The sequence below is a fragment of the Stegodyphus dumicola genome, chromosome 2, assembly GCF_044657685.1.
Source record: "Stegodyphus dumicola isolate Sdum_Otavi_A_Nest chromosome 2, ASM4465768v1".
NCBI classification, from domain to species: Eukaryota; Metazoa; Arthropoda; class Arachnida; order Araneae; family Eresidae; genus Stegodyphus; species Stegodyphus dumicola.
Window position 1 is genome coordinate 196,959,776 of NC_140769.1, and position 23,610 is coordinate 196,983,385.

At 31.9% G+C, this 23,610-nt stretch overlaps 1 protein-coding gene across 2 annotated transcripts; it reads left to right on the forward strand.

Annotated features, from left to right (window-relative positions):
- The first annotated feature begins 260 nt into the window (after positions 1-260).
- LOC118179857 (uncharacterized) lies at positions 261-14,895 on the forward strand. Of its 2 annotated transcripts, none has more exons than XM_085811610.1 (3): positions 261-4,656; positions 11,134-11,240; positions 13,557-14,895. In XM_085811610.1, the coding sequence occupies exon 1, from the start codon at positions 1,247-1,249 to the stop codon at positions 2,891-2,893; it is 1,647 nt and encodes a 548-aa protein (XP_085667736.1). In that variant the 5' UTR covers positions 261-1,246; the 3' UTR covers positions 2,894-4,656; positions 11,134-11,240; positions 13,557-14,895. The 2 variants fall into 2 exon arrangements, 1 of the variants encoding a protein (XP_085667736.1); XR_015039704.1 differs by lacking the exon at positions 261-4,656 and adding an exon at positions 4,988-7,396.
- The last annotated feature ends 8,715 nt before the right edge of the window (positions 14,896-23,610 follow it).

Consider the following 23,610-nt stretch of genomic DNA (forward strand, 5'->3'; position numbering starts at 1 on the left):
CGTTTGAGGATTTAGCGCTGACCCGAATTTAAGATGATTCAGCTCTAACAAATATTTATAAACAAAACACAAATTCGCCACTTTTGATTATAATTTGTAATCAAAATTTGGGAGGATGTTAATAATTCATTTTAATGTTTATTATTTTGCGTTTTAAATTTCCTGGTTCATGAGCAAGCCTCACTTAAATTTTACTAGTAAAGTTTAGTAATTAGAGCTTGGCAATAATAATAGATATTCCAGTTTTAAGACGCGGTAATTGTTGTTTGACGTGATAAGTTTTGCTTTCGTTGAAACTGATTTTATTATTTGAATAATTACCGCAGTTATAGTTTTTTTTTAATGAAAGTGGCTGTTTTAAAACTCTTTAATTAAAGTTTACTTCATGCTGAAGTGAAATTCATACTGTTTAGTATTCAAAGCTTGAAAGCCGATTACTTTTTTTCCGTGTAAGCTTAAGAGTTGTTACTAAATTTCTAACGTATCATGTAACTTCTTTAAGCTATAAATCATTGGGTAGCTACTGTACAAAAATTTCAGGTAGTCGTAACATACCATATGTGACACAGTTTTACAAATTCCTGTTTAAACATGTTTATGTGATCAGGCAGGAAGTCTTATTTTTGTGAACTATAAGAAATTAATTTTCAATTAAACATTATTGGGAATGAAGGCATTCTTAAGGTGTCCTAATAGGAAGCACCTGATACGTCACATAAATAATTTGTGTTCATCCTTTTACGAAGAAAAATGCGTATTTACATCAGGCATGAAATGCTAGAATAAACCAACTTAAAACTACTTTTACCGAAATTTCTGTTTAGCAGCCAGTTTTACATTCCTTCAGAGGATGAAATTCACGAGATACGTAGCAAGTTATATTAAGAATGTAATACAGTTATCAATATAGTGCAAATTGCCTGTTTTAGGAGGAGCATGTTCTAGATTCAGGGTTAGTAACAAGGTAACAAATCATGTTGAAGAGGTAATATTTAAAACAGCACATGCAAATCTGTACTGAACAAAAACCTCGTATGTATGAAATTTGTACAATGTCATTTAGTCGAAAAAGCACTTAAAAGATGCATATGCTAATTCAAATTGGAGAGAAAGCTCTTATAGGTGAGGTATGTAGACATTTAGTTAGAAGACTAATTCAGACAATCATCTGCTTATTCTCGCAGGAGGAGAACCTCATATATGTGAAGTATTTAAGAAATCATTATGTCAAAAGTTCAGTTTAAACATGTATGTGCTTACTCACGCAGGAGAGAAACCTCATATATGTGAAATATGTAAGAAGACATTTTGCCAGAAGGGTAATTTAAACAGCCATATGCTTATTCACACAGGAGAGAAGCCTCATGTGTGTGAAGTATGTAAGAAATCCTTTAGTCACAAGTCTACTTTAAGAAGCCATATGCTTATTCACACAGGAGAGAAACCTCATGTGTGTGAAGTATGTAAGAAATCCTTTAGTCAGAAGTCTGCTTTAAACACCCATATGCTTATTCATACAGGAGAGAAACCTCATGTTTGTGAAGTATGTACGAAGTTATTTAGTCAGAAGTCTGCTTTAAACACCCATATGCTTATTCATACAGGAGATAAAGCTCATGTTTGTGAAGTATGTAAGAAGTCATTTAGTCTGAAGGCTAATTTAAATGCTCATGCACATATTCACACAGTTGAGAAACCTCATGCATGTAAAGTATGTAAGAAGTCGTTTAAACAGAAAGACCATTTAAACACGCATATGCGTACTCACACAGGAGAGAAACCTCATGTGTGTGAAGTATGTAAGAAATCCTTTAGTCACAAGTCTACTTTAAGAAGCCATATGCTTATTCACACAGGAGAGAAACCTCATGTGTGTGAAGTATGTAAGAAATCCTTTAGTCACAAGTCTACTTTAAGAAGCCATATGCTTATTCACACAGGAGAGAAACCTCATGTGTGTGAAGTATGTAAGAAGCCATTTAGTCTGAAGAGTAAGTTGAACACTCATGCAGTTATTCACACAGGAGAGAAACTTCATGTTTGTGAAGTATGTATGAAGTCATTTAGTCAGAAGTCTGCTTTAAATACCCATATGCTTATTCATACAGGAGAGAAATCTCATGTTTGTGAAGTATGTACGAAGTCATTTAGTCAGAAGTCTGCTTTAAACACCCATATGCTTATTCATACAGGAGATAAAGCTCATGTTTGTGAAGTATGTAAGAAGTCATTTAGTCTGAAGGCTAATTTAAATACCCATATGCTTATTCATACAGGAGAGAAACCTCATGTTTGTGAAGTATGTACGGAGTCATTTAGTCAGAAGTCTGGTTTAAACACCCATATGCTTATTCATACAGGAGAGAAAGCTCATGTTTGTGAAGTATGTAAGAAGTCATTTAGTCTGAAGGCTAATTTAAATGCTCATGCACATATTCACACAGTTGAGAAACTTCATGCATGTAAAGTATGTAAGAAGTCGTTTAAACGGAAAGACCATTTAAACACGCATTTGCGTACTCACACAGGAGAGAAACCTCATGTGTGTGAAGTATGTAAGAAATCCTTTAGTCACAAGTCTACTTTAAGAAGCCATATGCTTATTCACACAGGAGAGAAACCTCATGTGTGTGAAGTATGTAAGAAGTCATTTAGTCAGAAGTCTGCTTTAAACACCCATATGCTTATTCATACAGGAGAGAAAGCTCATGTGTGTGAAGTATGTGAGAAATCTTTTAGTGAGAAGTCTAAATGTAGTAGACACATGCTTATTCACACAGGAGAGAAACCTCATGTGTGTGAAATATGTAAGAAGTCATTTAAACAGAAAAATTATTTAAAGAAGCATATGCTTAGTCACACCAGAGAGAAACCTCGTGTGGGAAGTATGTAAGTCATTTAACCAAAAAAATTACTTAAACAAGCATTTGCTTAGTCACACCAGAGAGAAACCTCATGTGTGTGAAGTATGTAGAAAGTCCTTTAGTCAGAAGTCTCATATAAGCAGTCATATGCTTATTCACACAGGAGAGAAACCTCATGTGTGTGAAGTATGTAAGAAATCATTTAGTCTGAAAAGTAGTTTAAACAAGCATATGCTTATTCACACAGGAGAGAAACCTCATGTGCATGAAGTATGTAAGAAATTTAAACAAAAGGGTATTTTAAACAAGCATATGCTTAGTCACACACAAGAGACGCCTCATGTAAAGTATGTAAGAAGTCATTTGGTCTGAATGGTAATTTATACCCATGCACTCATGCATATATTCACACAGGAGAGAATGCTCATGTTTGTGAAGTATGTAAGATGTCATTTAATCAGAAGAGTAGTTTAAACAGTCATACACTTATTCACACAGTTGACAAGACTTGTGCATAAAGTATGGATAAGTTCATTTTTAATAAAGAATTATTAAGATATGCATATCGACAGAAGAGAGAAATCTGTCATGTATGTAAGAATTCATTTGGACAGCAGAATAATTCAAAAAAATATTTGTTGATCTAAGCAGAAAAGAAGCTCTTTTGAGGAGATGTTAAATTAGTATCAACATTTTATTTATCAGTGTAGTAAAGATTTGTGTACACAGCAAAGAAATCTAATTTTTTGCGCTCAGGTCAGTTTGAATCACAACAGTTGTCAGTATTAATTGATGGGAGAATTCTTCGTAATAAGAGCCATTCAGTGGCAGAATTTTAGATTTGAAGGTAAATTGGGTGTTGCTGATGCTGTGGAGAGGTTTTTTGAATTGTCATTTGATACTAATAAATCATAATCTAATTATTTTTTTTAAAAGCAAAAAACTATATGCAAGTTTTTACCTCAATTGCATTTTTAACTAATGCTGACTTGAAGCTACGTTTGCTTATCTATCCTATCTTAAAGAGTCTAAAACTGCTTATACCGACCTTGATTGAAGAAGCTGGAATTGTTGTTTTGTTCAGAATAAGCCATGATGTGTTTTGTGTTTCTTCCACCTTTTCGGAAATTTGAATTTTTGACCCTTGATATAACTTTTCACAGATTTTCGTATCGCTCATATTCAGTGCTACATCTGTTAGCTAGTTAAATGCACTGTAGTGAACATGCGATTGTTACCAATTTGACATACTTCTGAGATGCAATTCTGGAGCAGGACTAAATGCTTCATCCTATATGTGTACTGTAACTTGTATCTTCTTTGTGCTGAAAATATTTCAGAGTTTAACAATCAAAGCTATTGAATCAATGATAAAAATGCCTTTCTTGTACCTGTAATGAAATAATATATTAGGTGATTTCTTTTTTGTAAATACTAAAGACCTGCAGTCAAATTAGACAGTTCCATTTTTTTACATATTTTTCATCTAATTAAATCTATTATGAGGAAATATTCTCAGTATGACTAGAATAGTCATACTGGAAATATTCTCATACTGGAGTCATACTGGAAATATAATCAGTATGACCAGCTGCATTATCAAATGTCTCGAGTGTATAACGTTCTAAAGCAGTATACAGTTATTACATGTTATAGTAATAAAGGGAAATGAGGTCTTGTAAGATAAAATTCTTTCAAATCCTGGACATACCAAGTAGAGCAGTTCCATGTGTGTAAAGTACCTAAGAAGACATTTGAAAAAATAAATCAGTATTGTGGTATTTCTATGCAGGTAAGAAACTCAAACTATAGTACATATATATTCAGAAACTAGATAGAAGTTAGAATTGGTTGGCCCCCTCCCTTTTTTTTTTTTTTTTTTTTTTTTCTTTTTGCGATTCCTTTTTGATGCTAAGATCGGTGCCAGGAAGGCACAATTTTAAGATGGTCGCTACATACACAAAACCAAAATAAGAAAGACACAATAACACGCCGAATAAATACTGATTCAGAAGTCAAACAACAAAAATCAGCGTTAATTCACAAAATTTTGTGAATTAACGCTGATTTTTGTTGTTTGACTTCTGAATCAAAATAAGAAGTCGAAGAATTGCACAAACGTGGTGTCCATGTACATATCACTCTATTTTCACTTGAGAGAATATTGGAGAATTGCACAAACTAGGCATTGTGCACTGCCTTAGCTTTGTCCATGTACACATTGATCTATTTTCATTTACAAAAATCAGGATGTACACATTGATCTATTTTCATATACAAAAATCAGGATGCTAAAGCAAAGTTAAAACAATCATGGTAAACAGAAATTGGGTTTCATCGCCAAAATTGAACAAAATTTGTTGCTAATCGGAGGGCACCAAATTCTACACTAGAGCCAGAAACTGTTCTAAAGCCTGAGTAAAAACTTTAAGGCCAGTAAAAATTTTTGAGAAACTGGAAACATTTAAACTGAGGAAGTAAAATACCATTTGATTGATAATTATTAAGCTTAAATAAAAGTAAAAAAAGTAGAAAAATTAATTTGCAAATATTTTATTATTAGAAAATATTACAGAACACACAGATGAATATTTGAGCCTGAGTAAAAACTTTAAGGCCAACATAGAAAATGACATAAGAAAAAAATTACAAATTCTTAGAAGGTTGTGTAGGAGCCATTTCTTCGAATTACTTCAAATATTCTTGTTTTCATGGATGAAACGAGTTTTTGAGAAAGGGTCGGTTAGATTTCAGCTCTGTTGTTGATGTAAAATGTCTCCCATTTGTATAAACTCTTCTTGCTAAGTCACCCCAAAGGTTCTCGATTGGGTTGAGGTCAGGTGATTTAGCTGGCCATTTCACAGTTTCAACATTGTTGACTTGGAACCAATTTTTTGTGCTGTTACTGAAATGGATCGATGCATTGTCTTGCTGATATTTTAATTTTCTCCAGCAAGACATTCAGCATTTGGCAAAAGAGGATTTGTTAGGACATTTTGGTATCCTTGTGAATTCATTCTATCTGAAACAAATGCAATTGAGCCCACATCAGTGTAAGCAAAACAGCCGCAAGTCATGACAGACCCTCCACCTAATTGGCACTTGGAGAATATTTCTTTTTCATTTCTTATATCATGCCAGTAGAAATTCCAGCCATCTGGTCCATCCAAATTCCATTTTTTTTCATCAGAAAAAATAATTTCTATCCATTGGTTGTCCCAGGTCATGACTTTCTGGCCAAAGTTCAAACGCTCTATTTTGCGTCTCTGCAGTGACTGAGGCTTAGTCAATTTTGCTGTATAAGTGAACCTTCCAGACCTTCTAATTGTATTATAAATCGTTTTTTGACAAACATTTAAACCTGTCGTCGGAATCAGTTTCCTGGTTGAGTACTTTCCAGTAGATACAAGTTGGCAAACTCTACTTTCATCATGGGAGGACAAGGCTTTAGGTATTCCCCCAGTATTCTTTTTACCATAATTGTCTTTCAATTTAAAAAAAAATTGTTGACTACAGTCTTTGATCTTCCTATCTTTATCGCAATAGCACGACTACTCATTCCTATTGAAGACAAAGCTTCGATCTCTCCTCTTTCACGATCAGTTAACTTCTTACCCTTCGCCATCTTCACAAAGATCACCAATGCTTCGAAGAAACGTATGACAAATATGAAAATTGCAGCGTTGTCACAAACTAGTAGTTGCAATGGTAATTACACGATTATATTATATTTATTTTTAAAAAATGACTGGTGGCCTTAAAGTTTTTACTCAGGCAGAAATACTAACTTTGTAAATAACCACATGTTTCTCATAATTATGTATTTACAAATTATGTTTATAGCATTTATTTCTTATCAATGAACTTTAATAATTAATATTATTTGAATCCCTTTTATTTCATTTTACATTTTCTCAAAAATGTTTACTGGCCTTAAAGTTTTTACTCAGGCTGTATGTTCTTTAAGCAGTGTTGAAAGAAACTTGATTTTTAATTTGCAAGAGTTACACACTTTATAAGCATGAACATGTGTGTACAATTTAAAAAAAAAAAAATCTTCACTTGTAACTGTATCGTTCTTCTTGGCAAAAATCATCATTATAAGCATCTTGGGCATAAAAAAGAAAGTGTCTTAAATGGTTCCCATAATAATGCAAATTCGGAACAGAATAGAAACTAGCGATATATGGCACTTTGCCACTATTATTATAATTTCTAATTCAAGGAAAACCTTTTTCTGGAAGCTATAAGATGTGCTTGTAAAGCAGGACTCTCATAGAAATTTGCTGTGTTACTTTAAAATTTTATTTCATGGAATTTATTGAAGTAACTTTGCTGTTCTTCATGCTGGAACAGCTTCATGCTGGAAACATCCCCATAACCGGCACTTGGCAAAATTTCGGATTTGTTTACATCGGAAGTGAGCGTACGTGCGCCAGAATATGGTAACCCTGATAATTGTTGCAACCCACACAGGGAATTTTCCTGAAGGAGGAAAAGGGAAATTTTCTGTTTACTTTTCGAACATTACGGTAAGAGAAAATAAAGTTTGAAAATCGCAAATCATTATTAGTTCATATTTTCGCAAAACGTTTATGGGGTTTTGGGAGTTAAAAAATAAAGTTTGGAAGGAGGAAAAGGGAAATTTTCTGTTTTTATTTTTCGAACATTACGGTAAGAGAAAAGTTACTTATAGTATGTAATTTTTCAATGCAGCAAATTATTATTATTAACATAACAAAAAGTTCAGCTTTTTTAGGTATTATATATGTTATAAATATTGCCATGGCCATGAAGACAAACTGGGCAAAGTTAAAATGAAACCAACAACAACAGCATTTAATTTATTATAGCTTTTTTCTTACTTTTACTAGAATTCTAATGATAAAATGATTAGTGCATTTAAATACATATTAAATGAAAATATTAAAATAGATAAGGAGATGCATTAAATATCATTTGGACTAATTTAATTATGTATTCTTACATATATAGCTATGCACATTTAATTTTTCTCAATAAAAATAATTAAGCTATCCTTATTATTTTTATATGTCTATACATTTTTTAACTCTGCACATAGCTACTCAGAAAGAAAGATATATGGGTAGGATATAAGAAGATAAAAATTATTAATCTTTCCTTCAAAGTCAAATGGATATAGCTGTAGTATACGATTTCAAAAAAAGTAAATCATTAGAATATTAAGCTGAAAATATAAGTCTGAAGCAAAGAGATTTTTCTTAAATTCAAACTGTGCACAAAACATTTCAGACGCATTCAAACTCTGAACAAGTTAAGGTTGATCTTTACATTATGGTAACTTGGCGTTTTTTTGGCGAAAATTTGGCGACCAACTCTCCTACAGCAACCCTCTATTTTTTTTTTCCCGCCGCCATTTTGTCTTCACGAAGTAAAGACATGTTTCTTTTCTTTTTATCTACTGAACGCTTCTTCCAACAATCTACTATCCGAATTACACTTATGCTAGAAATTTTATCTAACAAAACTGCTGGTACTTTTCCGTTTTGCCGGCGCAAGCGATAAAGTCGCCAATAATAGTACAATCAATGCCAAATGGAATATTCTCGCTGGTAACCTTTTACGCCTCATTTTCAAAACAAGTCGCAGCTTTTTCTTATTAGATTGATTGTTTCTTTCAATACTGGCATATAATTACATAGAATTTTTATCAGATAGTTCAGTTTTATATCTAAGGCCATTTTCGGTAATTAGGTCAATTAGGATGCAATCACAGCGCTTACCCGAAGCCGAAAATATAGAAAAGGTAAAGTCAAGGGTTAAATTCATCAAATCTAATGAGAATGCATTAGCGAAGTAAAGCACTGCAGTTTTACATAATTTCTGAGTAAGCTATTCATACGCATTGAAATATTGCTTGCATTTAAACTTCTATTCCAAAATTAAGATTTAACTTGAAATTAATGTACATAATTACTGAGAGCATTAAATTTTTGTAGAGTAGTTTACGTGAGATGAGATCGCTTGGGGTCACGTGATATGAACCGGCGAATCAGGATGTTGAACCATGAAAGCATAGTAAATTCTTAAATTAATGTCTTTTTACAAATTTGTTGTTTTTATTTATTGGATTTTTATAAAATTTTAAGCGATATTAAAATGTTTATGCCTTCAAAAAAGAATTCTTAGAGCTAAAATTTTTTTAATATTTTTTATGTGTATACTGTATGTTGTCGCCAATAAAGTCTGCTTGGCGAGATTTGCGCCAGCGAAACGGAAAAGTACCAAACTGCTTAATCATTACAAATATTCACTGCAAAATTGGGAAAAAGTGCACAATACCATACTCCTTATGCGTTTTTCAAAATAACACATACACATAAACCATGTACACGCCGACTTATTTTTACTTAAAAAAACATCCCAGAATTGCACAAAAATGGCATTGCGCACACTCTTCACTATATCCATGTACACTGCTTTTTTCATAAATTAGAAAAATTTCACGAAAATACATGACAATTTTCTCAATCTTTAAACCCGGTAAAAAGAACATATATGAAATTACCTGATTGCAAAAGAGTATTTACCCTTTACAAATATGAACATTTCCACATATAAAATAAATAAAATATCCAAAAACTTTTACCTCTAAATCATCTATTACATTATACACGTCACCAACGAATTCATACTGCAAGCATTACAAATACTTAGTATCAAATATTTAAATTATTTCCATGCACGTTTATTTCAACTTAAACGTATACCAAATTCCTACAAACATAAAATTCACAAAATAACTATCATTTCATTAAAATATAATTAAATTCAAAACCACTACTTAAAATATAAATGAGCACATACATTAAATTAATAAAAATTACCTTACAATCCTAATTACTTTAAACTAAATCATTGCTAATAACAATTTTCCCAATAATACCAAATTCCTTTCCACCTTACATTTAGAACAATGCATAAAAATAATATCCTCAAATAATTAAAAATACTAACTTACCTAATCTTCTTCAGAATCTTGATTACGTGGCGGATACACTTTTCTAATTCATTCAATAAAATTATTGAAAGATTTTTCCATACTTCCTCCGCTAAATAAAAAGCAAACTTCTCTTTATCACAATGCCTAAATACCTATTTCGAATTAACTTTAGTTAGGGCCATGGGATCCAAAAATTAAACAACACTGTTTCACACAACACAGTATAAAGCTAAATACAAAATTTCGACATTTTTTCCTGATTTCCCCCCTTTTCCGATTAAAGAACCGTAATTCGTCCATTAATATCACATGACATATCCCATGATCTCTCATTTCCCTCACGCAAAATAATGCGTAATCGGAACTGAGTACTGCTCACATTATTACCAAAGTCCCAGGTAGTAACCTTTATCGCCTCCAAAATGTCGCCAAACTACCAGTTACCATATTGTAAAGAACAACCCAAGTTAATTTACTGTTGTGGAACTAGTATGAAAATAATATTGTTGACAGTATAGTAGTGTACCACCAAAGAATTTATGCTGGGAGAAGAAGCAAAGCTTCGATGACACCACAAAGCCAAATGATAACTGGCTTAATTTTTACTCTTTTTATGCATAAAATGTCATAGTTGTTAGTATCTCGTTAAAATGTATTTTCTAATAATATAATGATTTGCAAATGATGGAAATTTACTTGTCATTAAAACATTTTGTTCTAAACATGCTTATCAAAGAAGTTAAAGCTATTCCAACCTATCCCCCATATTAAAGTTTTTTTGATTAAATCAGGTTCATGTCTAATGCATCAAAAATATAAATAAACCTTCTTTAGTATTTCTCAAACATCAGTTCTCATGGCTTTAAATTCGATGCAAGATTTATTTCACAAAGTTATGTTTTCACTTATGGGGCAAAACTTTTAAATTTGTTATTTGAATCTGTTACATTAGTCTTTATTTTAAAGAATATATTGTATGTCATATGGCCATGAAGGCAACCTGGTTAAAGTAGAAATGAAATCAAACTTTCTAATTAATGTGATTTGAAGCCATTGTGCTATACTTTGAGGAATATGTTATATGGTAAATACTGTATGTGTGCTCTTGTTTTTCCTAGAAAGGACATAACATTTTTTTATTGAAATAAATTACCAACTTAAATCTATTGTCATGGCAATTAAATTTTTCTGAAAGAGCAGGATTATTTATAAGCCGAGTGCTAAACCTTTATATTGTTACCCTGATCATGAAATTTTAAATGGTGATTTAATTTCTTTTTTCAGGTTGAACTGCCCTTCAATGAAAGCTTTTGCTCGATGTGTGGCCTGTAATAGCAATAAATGGGACTTTTGTGAACTGAAATCTGTTAGGCTTTCCAAAATCCAGAAAGGTAAAGTTTAACTTTTTATTTAAGCCTAATGTTCTTAAAATATATTAGAATATCCATAGGTGACATTTGATTATTTTTTAATAAAGACACCATAACAAAATAAGCTGATTGAATCGCCAAATTTGTAACTTGTAACTTTTAAATATATCCAGACTCTGTCTGCTTTAATAAGAAAGTAATATACAGTGCATATATAGTAGTGTTTTAATTTTCATTTATCATTTTATTCTGTTTTAAGTATGAGTTCAGCAATGCTCCAACATAAGGTATTCCAATTTATATGAGCTTACATATGAGCTTACATAAGTCATACAGCTCCTTATTTTATTTTGCATATTTATACTTGTTTTGAAATTGTCAATAATTCATAAAATGCTGATGAACAAAACATTACTATGCCTATATATAAGATTAGCTTTAATGAAATAAGAAGCATCAAAGTATATGCTAATTGCCCTAAAACTCCATACTCTTCTTCAAAACAGTACTTCAGTTATAATTATGTTAACAGACGCAGTTGTTCAACATTTTTATACACTGTGCTGTTACTTTCATACTTTGGTTCAGGAAAGTAAATGGGATTTGATATTCTATATTTCTCCTTTCTCCCCACATTATAATTATAAATTGAGTTATCAGAAAAGAATGATTAATTTTATGAAACCATTAGCATCAGAATAACTTCATTTCTTGCACATGTACTTTTTTTTTTCCAATGGCGGGCACTTGCCTATGCCTGCATTGGCCACGCCCAAGGCCGGATATGGTGGTCTCTTTATTATGGAGGCACCTATAGGCAGCCCAACTTTGCCTCTTATGAAGGGACAAACAATTTACGTCCATGCCTTGTCCGTTATTCGAACCCGGGTCCCTCGGTATTGTACTCAGGCTTCCCTAACCACTATACAATCCGGGCAGCTATGAATTTACTTTAATATGCTATTTTGTATCGATACGTAATATGAAAACTACATTTTTTATTATGTATTTTTTAAAACAAGTGCTTTTTAGTCATTGGTTCTATTTAACTAGAATTCACATGTATTGTTTTATATGCAAAATAAATACGACCCAGACTAATTGGGATCTGACTTCGGAGCTTTCACTCATTGCATCTGTCACATAGCTTCAGAGCTATAACTGTGTTATATTTAATTTTTAGTACTTAAATATTAACTTGTTAAAGTTAAAAACTAATAAAGCTGAAGAATGTAAATGTGATATATTTTTTAACAATAATATGCAGTAGTCCCTCTTTAATAATGGTTTTGATTATCTGCAGACACTGAAAATTGAGAAAGTTATGAAAATTAGATTATTTTGTTGAATTCAAATTGGCCAAATGATAAAGATATACTTGCATATAAATCACATCTGCATATGATTGAAGCTTTACAATATGTGCTTGTTAACTTCAGTTGTCTATAGTAATATTATTATGACAGTTTAACACTGGATATTTGCACCACATTACCTCAGATTGGAACTATAGGATAAAATGTAGTTGAAAACTTTGGGAGGTTATAAATGAAATAAACACAGAAGAAATTAACTCAAGCCATTACCATTGTGAATGAATAACAGAGCAGCTAGAAAATTTATTATAATTCAGAATTAATGTTTAATACTGGCAAAGAGTATTAATTTAATACTGGCAAAGTCCAAGGTGTGTAAGTGAACAGTGTATTAAGTCAGATAGTTTTCACAATAGAAATATTAACTGAAATAAAAAGTAACAAAACTATAAATTTCCCCTCATTAATTATGAATATTTTTATTCAGTTATGTTTCATTATTAAACATGTTTATTACTTCTCTATCCTGCCAAATAGACTAGCTGCATGGAAGTTTTCATAATTTTCTCTATGTGTGACATGAATTTATGCATCCAAAATGCTAACCTTTGTATGCAACACTCACTCATTTCTAATGCTTTAAAGTCCCAATACTGTGGGCGTAGCTAGAGGGGGGCAAGGGGGGCATCTGTCCCCGGGCGCAGAATCCAAGGGGCGCCAAACTGATGTTACGACATTTTAGAATTAAATGTTTTCCATCCTTGGCAAGCAGTAGGGGGCACGAAAACTTCAGTTGTCCCTGGGCGCTGAAAACCCTAGCTACGACTCTGCCCAATACTCGTTTAATTTATCATTTGCAGTATCAGTGTTGTTACACTATGAGTATTACTAATATTTTAATTCAGTGTTGCTTTTTAATTACTTTAACATTTATTTTATTCAATAAATAAATTAACTAAAATATAAAATTTATTGTGAATTGATTTTGTAATTATTTATGTTTAATTTTTATCCCTTCCAGCTGATTAGGTGTGCAGAAGCAGCAGACTTGTAAATGTGAAGGAGCTGTTTGCTTAGTTATGCAGTAAAATTCACCACCCTGGGGCAAGCTTCATTTTAGTGTCATTAAGCTGTGAACAACCAAGCTAACCATCTTCAGGGCAAGTGGCTGCATCAAGCAAACCCAGTGACATTCCAAAGAGGAATGTCAGTCAAAATAAAAACTTAATACCTAAATCTCGGAAAATCAGACAATTAAGCCACAAATCTTGTGACCAATTTTCCAGTTGCTGTGCTTAGTGCCATAAAGTTAGATGCCAATAAACTGAAAAGCTATGGGAGGTATTCTATTGGACCCTTTAATGAAATCAATTTAAAGCAAGCTTATCATATGATAAGCAAAATGATTGCATCATTGGATATGAAGACTATGGTAATAATTGCATTACTGGGTATGCAGGCTGTGGCCAAATGTAATATCTCAGTATGCTGTGACTACTAAAATTATAACTTATGTATTATTACTTCATATTGGTCATATTAGGTTCCAAAATGGATGCTCTTTTTATATAGAACTATATAAATGTAGAAAATCTGAGAAGTTAATTTTATATGGAAAGCCTTCATGCAAAATTAATAGCATCTTGTTAATTTCATATATGTTTTGTGAAAGTAATTGCTGCTGAATCTGGAATTAATGCATTATCTGAGATTTGAAACAAAATTCGTTAAATTAGAAGATAGTGAAATAGATAAATAGGAAATGAAACATGAAATTTATATATTTAATATTGAAATAAATATCTCAGTAAAGTGGCTGTATGTAAAGTATAATGATGCAATTTTTATAATTTTTTACTAAAATGCTAAAATTATGTGCTATGAAAATTTTATTTTCATTAATATTTATAATTTTTCCCTCGCAAATTTTTATCCAAGATGTGTATGTTTTAGCTATTTTAGATTTTTCCGTTTTAATGTTAAAAATGTCTACATTAAAATCCATCTCATTAATCATTTGAAAACGAAGGAAATTTCATTCTTTTCAATAGTTTAAGAATGTTTTCATAAAACATAATTATAGAAAAAATGAACTGATACATTTATAGTTATATATATGTAAAGAAAAAATTTTTAGAAGGATCCTTTTTTCTATACCAGAAACATTTCATGAGCTGTAATATTAGTTGACCTAATATGTAAAAGGAATGTTTAATCAAATTATTTTGGTTATGTTTTTATAAATATCACTATAATTTAAAAGTTATTGAATTTCAAAGTGAAAGAAAAAGCTATAGTTATTTCAAGATTCTTTAATAAAACAATTCTTTATTCTTGTATTCTCGTATGAAAATTTTCTGTATATTTAACATAAAATTGTATGCATGTAAATAAATTTTTTAATTTATTATTATTATTCTGTTAGCTTCAATTTTATTCTCAATAAATTTGATACATGTATTTAATATTCAGCTAAGTTTTATTAACCGTGACTTTAATTCAGGGCTTAATTTCTAAGATTAGAAGTACCAGAGTCCTATGGAAGACTGTTAGCAAAGAGGAACAAGAGTAAATAAATAAATAAAATGACTATTAAACTCATTAATAATTTTAAAATTAAAGAGTTAATTATTATCAAATTAATTATAAATTGTTAATTAATCAGTAATTATTATATAATTAATTAATTATAATTTAATTGTAAATTATTAGATAATTATTATTTATTGAAATAATTAAAGTAATTAAATAATTAAAATTAAATAAAATGTAAAGAGATAAGTTAAAATTTAATACGCGGTTTTTATGCGAATGGGGTTTTCATTTGCATTGCAGATGAATTAATTAATAATGCAGGGGATGGAATTAATTTTCGGCACTTTTGTGAAAAACAAGTTCTTTCTACGGAAACGCTCGTCACACATTTCTCAAAGGGTACATTTATGCAAAGTCCAGTGAAATGAATTTGCATAAAGGTGCCGAAGATTTATTTGATCCTTTGCTTAATTAATTAGTCAGCAGAGGCGTAGCTAGGGTTTTCGGCGCCAGGGGACAACTGAAGATTTTGCGCCCTTTCTCTGTGTCAAGAACGGAAAACATTTCATTCTAAAATTTTGTAACATCAATTTCCCGCCCCCTGAATTTTGCGCCCGGGGATAGATGTCCTCCCTTGCCACACCCTAGCTACTCCACTGTTAGTCAGTAATGAAAACAAAAATTGAACTTACATAAGGATGCACTGAAGAGTGCTTTTCTGAAGTTAGTAAATGATACTCATCAGGGACGTTCGTCTTCAAGGCAGGCGCATTTCTAACAAGGTTTCTTTAGGTAACAAGGATTATCAAACAACCACGATTTGCACAGGTGTGCAAGTATCTTTTTGATGCAGGGCCGTTCCTAGTGAGGGTGGAGAGCGTAAAAGTAAGCGGGCTTCGAAAATCAGGGGCCGCCGGACTTTCGCGATAACTAAATATTTCAAATTCATTGTAAATACTTCTCATATGTCTGTACTTGTTATACAATTTGTCATATGTAAGTACTTAGTGAGTATGAAATATAAATTTTATTAATCATTGAGCATTTTGTTTTAAATTTGGGGGGCGGCAATCTCGAAAGTATTCGGGCATCTAATGGCCTAGGAACCGCCCTGTTATGATTTACTCCTTATCAAACAATCTTGATTCAAGGCAAACTAGATATCTAGTTGGCTTGCTTGATTCTTTTAACAGAGCCCTTGTGATCTAGAATTTCGAAGCTGTATTTATAGATGATAAAGTCCAGTAAAGTGAATTTGCATAAAGTGCCGAAGATTTATTTGATCCTTTGCTTAATTAATTAGTCAGTAATGAAAACAAAAATTGAACTTACATAAGGATGCATTTATGTAAGTTCAATTTTCCTCCTTTCTTATAAAAAGGTCTTCGAGATCTCAGCGCAGACTGTGGATCCAGACGAACTCACTGCTACTCAGTCCCATGCTGCTTAACACCGCTTCGCCATTTAATATGTAAGTGGATGACTGTTTACTGAGCCTATACCTACTACTACTCAAGATGGGAGAGTAAGATTTTTGAAGGCGAGATTTCACATGATTTCTGAAGATAATCCCATGACTCTGAGCCACTGTTTATGATTCCAACCCAAGTGGCTCCAACCCATTACGTCATTCATGCATGTGAGTATTAAGTGAAATTTTCTAAAGCAATGGGTTGGGGCATGATGAACCTCTGTCGAAGCTCCTATACTCACATGAATTATTTAGCAGAATTCCTTTCTTAGGAAGACACAGGGCTAGATTTAGACTTGATAAGGCCCTAGGCTGTTTGAAATATGTAGTCCTTTATAAGTCTGTTATACTATATCTTAATTTTAGGGGGGGCGAAGAAAGTGGGGACCCTAAGCTACATGTAATAGTAGCTTATACTTAAATCCAGCATTGGAAAGACACTTGAGACCAATGTGCATTAAATGGCTGTTGTTTCTGATGTAGGGCTTGCTGGAATAACTGCAAAAGTGGCTATTATTAAGCTACGAAATTGAAGGTGCCTTTATAAATATTTGGCAATCCATGTGGAGTTAATGACGGGGATGCATTACAGAAAATTAGCTGAAATTTCAGACATTGTTTTTAAAACCCTATTATGCGACTACAATTTTTCTTAGCTGGTCTTTTTACGTTTATTCAATCGGGCCAAAACTCTATTTATGCTGTTACTAATGTTTGATAAGCCGGTAATAATATTTGAAGCACTGTGATAATACTGATAAGTAAACTGGAACCATTCTAGCTAATAAATGAAGCTTTTAATAAAGTTACATTTTCATTAAAAAAAAGTTTTTTAGTCTTGAATTTAATTTTTCTTTCCAAAAATGTAATTTAGAATTGTAAATAGGCAGACAGAAGGGCATCATGGATGATTAATAACTGCTCGGCGCTAAATTCTCAAATGTACATAAATAAGTATATTTAGTATAATTGTTTGCAGCGAAATAACCTATACCATTCTGTTTGAAATAATTTACTGTATTTTATTTTAATCAAATTAGAAAGCAGTATTATTAATTATACATTCTGAACTGTAAAAACAAGACCTTAAATATAATCAAATGTAGATTGTGACTAAATATAAGAGTAGGAATATAAGAAAAATTATACTATATAACAAACATTTTATATTTGTTTATTGGCAGTAAATAGCAGTTCTAATTTCAATAATTCTATTTACAAGAACTTACAGAACTTCTTAATAAATTTTACCAAAATTATTAACTTAACGATCCGAGTTCATCGTTCACTGCAACCGTAACTAATAACCGTAACTTTGGGCGCCTGTCAAAATTGGATTTTGAACAATTATGTACAGCCAAACGCCAAATGTTTACGGAAAAGTGTACTTTGCTGTGATTGGTTGGAGGGTTATCTTTTTCACGCCAAACTGGACCTGGCGCCAAATACGTAAATCTAGTAAAAATAGAAATCGTATTCCGCCATTTTCGTCTGCACGTGCTAATTCTTAATTTGATTTTGTTATTTGTATTATTTTTATTATGTCTTTGTCTAAGCAAACAGGAAAAGTGAAAATACTTATAATCGGAGATTTGATGATAAAATATTTAAAAGAATATTTATTGCTGAATTTACTGGATTATGAAGTTCATTTTCATTGTTTTCCGGGTGCTACGATTGAAAGGTTGACACGCAAGATAACCTTGATAGACAATCAATTTGAGTTAGTTTTGGTTCACGTTGGTACCAATAACTCTTGTGACACTTTGGATGATATTCATCATAAATATGATTGTCTGTATAATGTTATTGAGCGTTTAAACCCGAAGATCATTCTCTTTTCAGGTGTCCTCCCGTGTGAACGAAATTTATTCGAGAATGGTTTCAACCCGTACAGTTTAAAGAAGCTGAACAGAAAATTAGCTCGGATAAACACTAATCTTTTCGAAGCATTCAAAGGCCGAGAAGCTTTTTCCTTTTGCAGATCTGGTGAGTACTATTGGAGTACTTGTCTGTCAAGAGACGGATTGCATCTGAACCGTAAGGGTAATGCACAGCTTGGGAGAATTTTTGTGAAGGACATAAAGAGCGTTTTGAGTGTGAAATCCCTTCCAAAGGTAAGTGCTACATCTTTTTCCTCTGTATCTGCTATTGAGTTTCCAGCTTTATCCACTGTTTCAGGAAAACATCCTTCTGTACCTATCACGATTTTGGATAATTATCCTCGTGCTTCTGTCATTTCAGATACTTCAAGTACTCACTCTAAACCTCTTTATTCAAGTGTTTTGAAACGGGTTTCTTCTGTTTGCAGCACTTTTCTAGTGTTTCAGTTTTGTGTGCTCCTTCAAGTGTTCCTTCGAAACCACTTTATTCAAGTGTTTTGAAACTTTCGCATGTCTGTACTACATTGGATAGTCGCCCTAATGCTTTAGCATTACCAGGTGTTTTGACTGATTTGGATAACCATCCCAGTATTTCAGTATTGTTGGATTCTCCTGATGTTCTTTCTAAACCTCATTATTCAGATGTTTTAAAATATGGTTCTACCAACACGTCTTTGGATAATCATCCCAGTGGTTTCTTGTTATCGGATTTTCCAGTTCTTGAGCCTATAGCCGACAGTGTTTCGAGTATTCTTGACATCACTGCACCAGTTTCTCAGAATTCCAGTACTCCATCTGTTTCTCATTTTTCTGCTGATCCAAGTGTATCTGTTTCTCAGCTTGCAATTAATTCCATTTCATCTGCTTTATCAGATTTTCCATTTTTTGAAAGTGCTGTTAACATTGGTCCAAATAATGTTGATGCCATTGCATCTGTTCCTCAGTTTTCTGTTGCTTCTGTGCTCAATTCTGAATCATCTGCTTTTCAGGTTCTCACCTATTCTAGTTCTCCTGTTTCAGACTCGGCTTCTTTCATCTCATCAGATCTTACAGTTGTTGATCTTCGATCTCTCGGCTGTTTTTCAACCATTTCATCGATTTCACTTTTTGAAGATGATAATGAATGTTCAAACTTTAAGTTTGGGGGTGCTAAGAGTCCAAATAAATCTGAAAATAACAATAAAATTGAACTCGTGAGTAATTATGATAAAGAAAATTGTGCTTCTAATGGAAAATCTAAGATTTGCCCTAAATGTAAGAAACCTTTTTCTTCTAAACAGTCCTTATCTAATCATAAACGTAACTATAAAGGTATTATAGAAATGAAATATCCCAGAGTGTGTGAAGTTTGCATGAAGTCGTACTCCACTAGACAATCATTTTCCAATCATAAAAAATGTTGCAAAGCACCATCAGCTGAATGTATTCCAAAGGCATATATTTGTGACAGGTGTAAGAGAGATTGTAAAAGCCGCAGTAACCTTTTTCATCATAAAAAGATCTGTAGTATTAAAAATCCTACATCTAATAATTCTAAGCCATGTGTTATTCCTGATTGTAAGGAAATATTTTGTTCTGATAATGAATGTAATAAACATTTGGCTGAATATCATGATTATGAGATGGCTATGCAAGAACTTACATTTTCATCAATAGGAGAATTTCAATTCTGGTTAGAATCGCATAGTAAGCAGACATTCAGTTCTTATAAAAAGTCTGCTGGAAGTAGATGTAGGAATGATAAAACTTTTCATTATTACTGTTGTCAATTTAACGTAATGCATAAAAAGAAAGTTCCTGTTTCCAGTAGAAAAAATCTAAAAGATACTTTACCTTCCAACTTTAAGTGTCCGTCAAAAATTTTAGTTTGTGAAGAATCGCACCTTGTCACAGCCATATTTTATTCGAATCATAATCATGAATTGTCTTTTGAAAATAGCAGGTTCCACCAACTTAGTCAGAGTTGCCGTAACAAAATTAAAGCTTATGCACAGTTAGGTGTATCCACGGATCAAATTCAAGAATTTATCAGAGATGGAAGTGGACTGCGGGATAATAGGGAGGGCATATATGATAAAGATGTATTTGTAACACGAAGAGTGATAAACACTTACAAAAAGCGGTTAGTATGTTCCTTTCCTGGTGATGATTCACTTTCAGTTGCCACAATAGTTGAAAAACTCAGGCAAGAATCATATGATCCAGTACTTATTTATAAACCACAAGGAAAGCCAACATTGTACGGTCCAAAAGGGCTTGATGAACTTTCTTCTACAAATGAGTCTTTTGCATTAGGATTGCAGACTAAACAGCAGAAAGATATGATGATTAAAGGTTGCTCCAGGATTTTATGTATTGATTCTACTCACAAAACAAATCAATATGATTTTTATTTATTAAATTTAATCGTTCCTGATGAGTTTGGTAGTGGTTATCCTGTAGCGCATTTCATTACAAATCAGTTAGACCAGGATACAATGTATAATTTATTCCTTAGTATCAAATGTGTAATACCGGAACTTTATGTCAATTGTCTTATGACAGATGATGATAAGACTACCCATCCTGCATTTGATAAAGTATTTGGTCCTGGTATTACACATTTGTTATGTAAATGGCATGTGCATCGTGCTTGGCAACGTAATTTGTGCCGAATGGTTTCTAATCAAAAACTTAAAGATGAAATCTATTTTAATATGGTAGTATTACTTGAAGAAACCAATTCTGCTCGATTCATAGTGATGATGGATAATTTCCTTCAGAAGTTTCGAACTATTGCACCATCTTTTATACAATATTTTGAAGAACATTACTATAGCCGTGCTATTCTTTGGTCAATGGCCCATAGAAACTTCCCTCTTGCGTTCACAGATACCAATATGTATTGTGAATCGTTTCATAATAAATTAAAAACTACATATTTTAGACGAAAATTTAACAGGCGTTTAGATAAATTAATTGAAGTACTTTTAAAAATTGAAGAGGATACATACATGGCTCACAGCTATAAAATTAAAACTAATTACAAGCAGAGTACTTGTCCACCTACATATAATAAGCGACATGATTCGAGAATAAAAATTTTAGATAGTGATGTAACAGGGGCTGGTTTTTTGTTGTGGATTGTAAAATCACAGACTTCTAATATTCAGTATACAGTTAAATGCTTATACGAGTTATGTCCTCAAACTGATCACTGTTACTCTAAATGTATTAGCTTATCTTGCCTTAATTTGTGTAGTCATTTATATAATTGTAATTGTCCAGATTTCAGTCCATTATGTAAACACATTCATAAAGTACATTCAGTCAGACAAAGAGATCCGTCCTTCTTCGTAACAGATACTTATAAAAGCGAAAGCTGTTCATCAGCCATACAAACAGGTACAAAGTCTGTTATTTCGAATGCAGTAGCATGTAACTTAGAACATAAAATTGATAATTGTAAGACTTTAATATCTGAATTACAGGTTATGCTGTCTAATCCAACAGTTAAAAAAATATTGTTGCCTACTATAACAAAAAATTTGAAAGAAATTGTTTCTAATTGTAAAGGTGTAATAGAGTCGAACTATCTGAAAGAATTTCCTGACAAAATGCCATTTGTCAGTGTTCCCCCAAATTTAAAATTAGCCTGTCAGACTTTGTTTCGTACAACTGCTTCAAAAAGTGCAAAGTGTAAAATTTCAACTTACCTGAATATTCAGAATAAAAAAACCGTTAAAGAAGATTTATTAGGCATTAATTTAGCGTGCACAATTAATAAAAGTACTTTTACTCCCAAGCTTATTGATGAGGATATCTCAAAATGCATTTTATATGTTGGAGAAACACCGCTAACATTTTTGGATGTAAAATCTCTGGATCCATACATTCCATGTGAGGAAATTCAAACATTAAAATCTGCATCTTTAAATTTTCAGCCTGGTTGGCTCAGTGACAATGTTATTGATGCTTTCCTTTTTATTAGTCTTTGTGGTTCTTCTTCAGTAACAGCCAAGTGTTATCATACACCTTTCTTTCAATCAGGTAGTAAAGATCAAACTGTATGGCAAAAAGAGGATTTAGCTTCTGTTGATTTCTTTTTTATTCCAGTTCTTGTAAAAAATAATCATTGGGTTTTACTGGTAGCAAGAATTAAAGATAAAATGTTTCAATTTTATGATCCGCTTTCAATTTTATGATCCGCTTGGTTTTAACTCAGTTCAAAATTCAGTATCTTCATTAATTCAGCTGTGGCAAAAAGTCATAAATAGTATTTTAAACATTAGTGATAGTTGGTGTGTTTCATTTCCAAGTCACACTGTTCAAAATGATGGTACGAATTGTGGTGTATTTATATGCTATTTTGTGCATCAACTTAGCCGACATTTGGATATTGATCAGCCTTTTAATACATATGATTTCAGAAAGTTTATTTATACTAGTTTAGGTGGGAAGATAAATGAAGGAAAGTAAGTTCAGGAAATAATTTTGCATGTTTTAATGATAAGAAACAGAAGACCAAGATTTTTGAGTTTTTATTCCTACACCAAAGTACATTAGTCAGGTTATATGGTTTCATCTTACACAATTTTAATCTGTTTCATTTTTTAATACCTTCATTATGTTGAAATAACAGTGGCTTTCTGAAGCTTGCCAAAATCTTCTGCAGGTCATGATTTAAAATGTTTAATGATTTTTTTAGTACAATTTAATATTCATGTAATAAAGTTTGTTTTAAGAAAATTTATTTTTGCTTTATTTGTATAAAAATACTGTGTCTGTATAAAAAAAAAACATGAATCTGTTTAACCATAGTTCTATTGTTTGTAACCTTTGTTTATAAAATTTTAATTTTTTGTAATTTTTTGCCAAGCCATTGGAAATGATAAAAAAAATTTAAAGATTGAAAACTCAAGTAAATGGATGTGTCTGAGATAATGAGAGCTAAAGTTTTAACTAGTCTGGTTTTGAATGATATATTTAGTATATTTGTTTTTTAAAAATTTTAATTCTCTTGTAGTATTAAATTTATGTAAGTGATGTATTTTATCCTGTTTTTCATATTCAAAATAATTAATATGTCCTAAACTTATCTTTTTATTAGTATTTTATATCATATAAGTAAACACTTTTTAAAAAATTTAAACAGCTTAATTTTTTTTTTCTGAAACTTTCATTGTAATCCATCTCATGAAGTTAGT

Bases quoted from the DNA above. Each gene is read 5' to 3' on its own strand.
- LOC118179857 (XM_085811610.1), top strand. From the start codon at position 1,247: ATGTATGTGCTTACTCACGCAGGAGAGAAACCTCATATATGTGAAATA.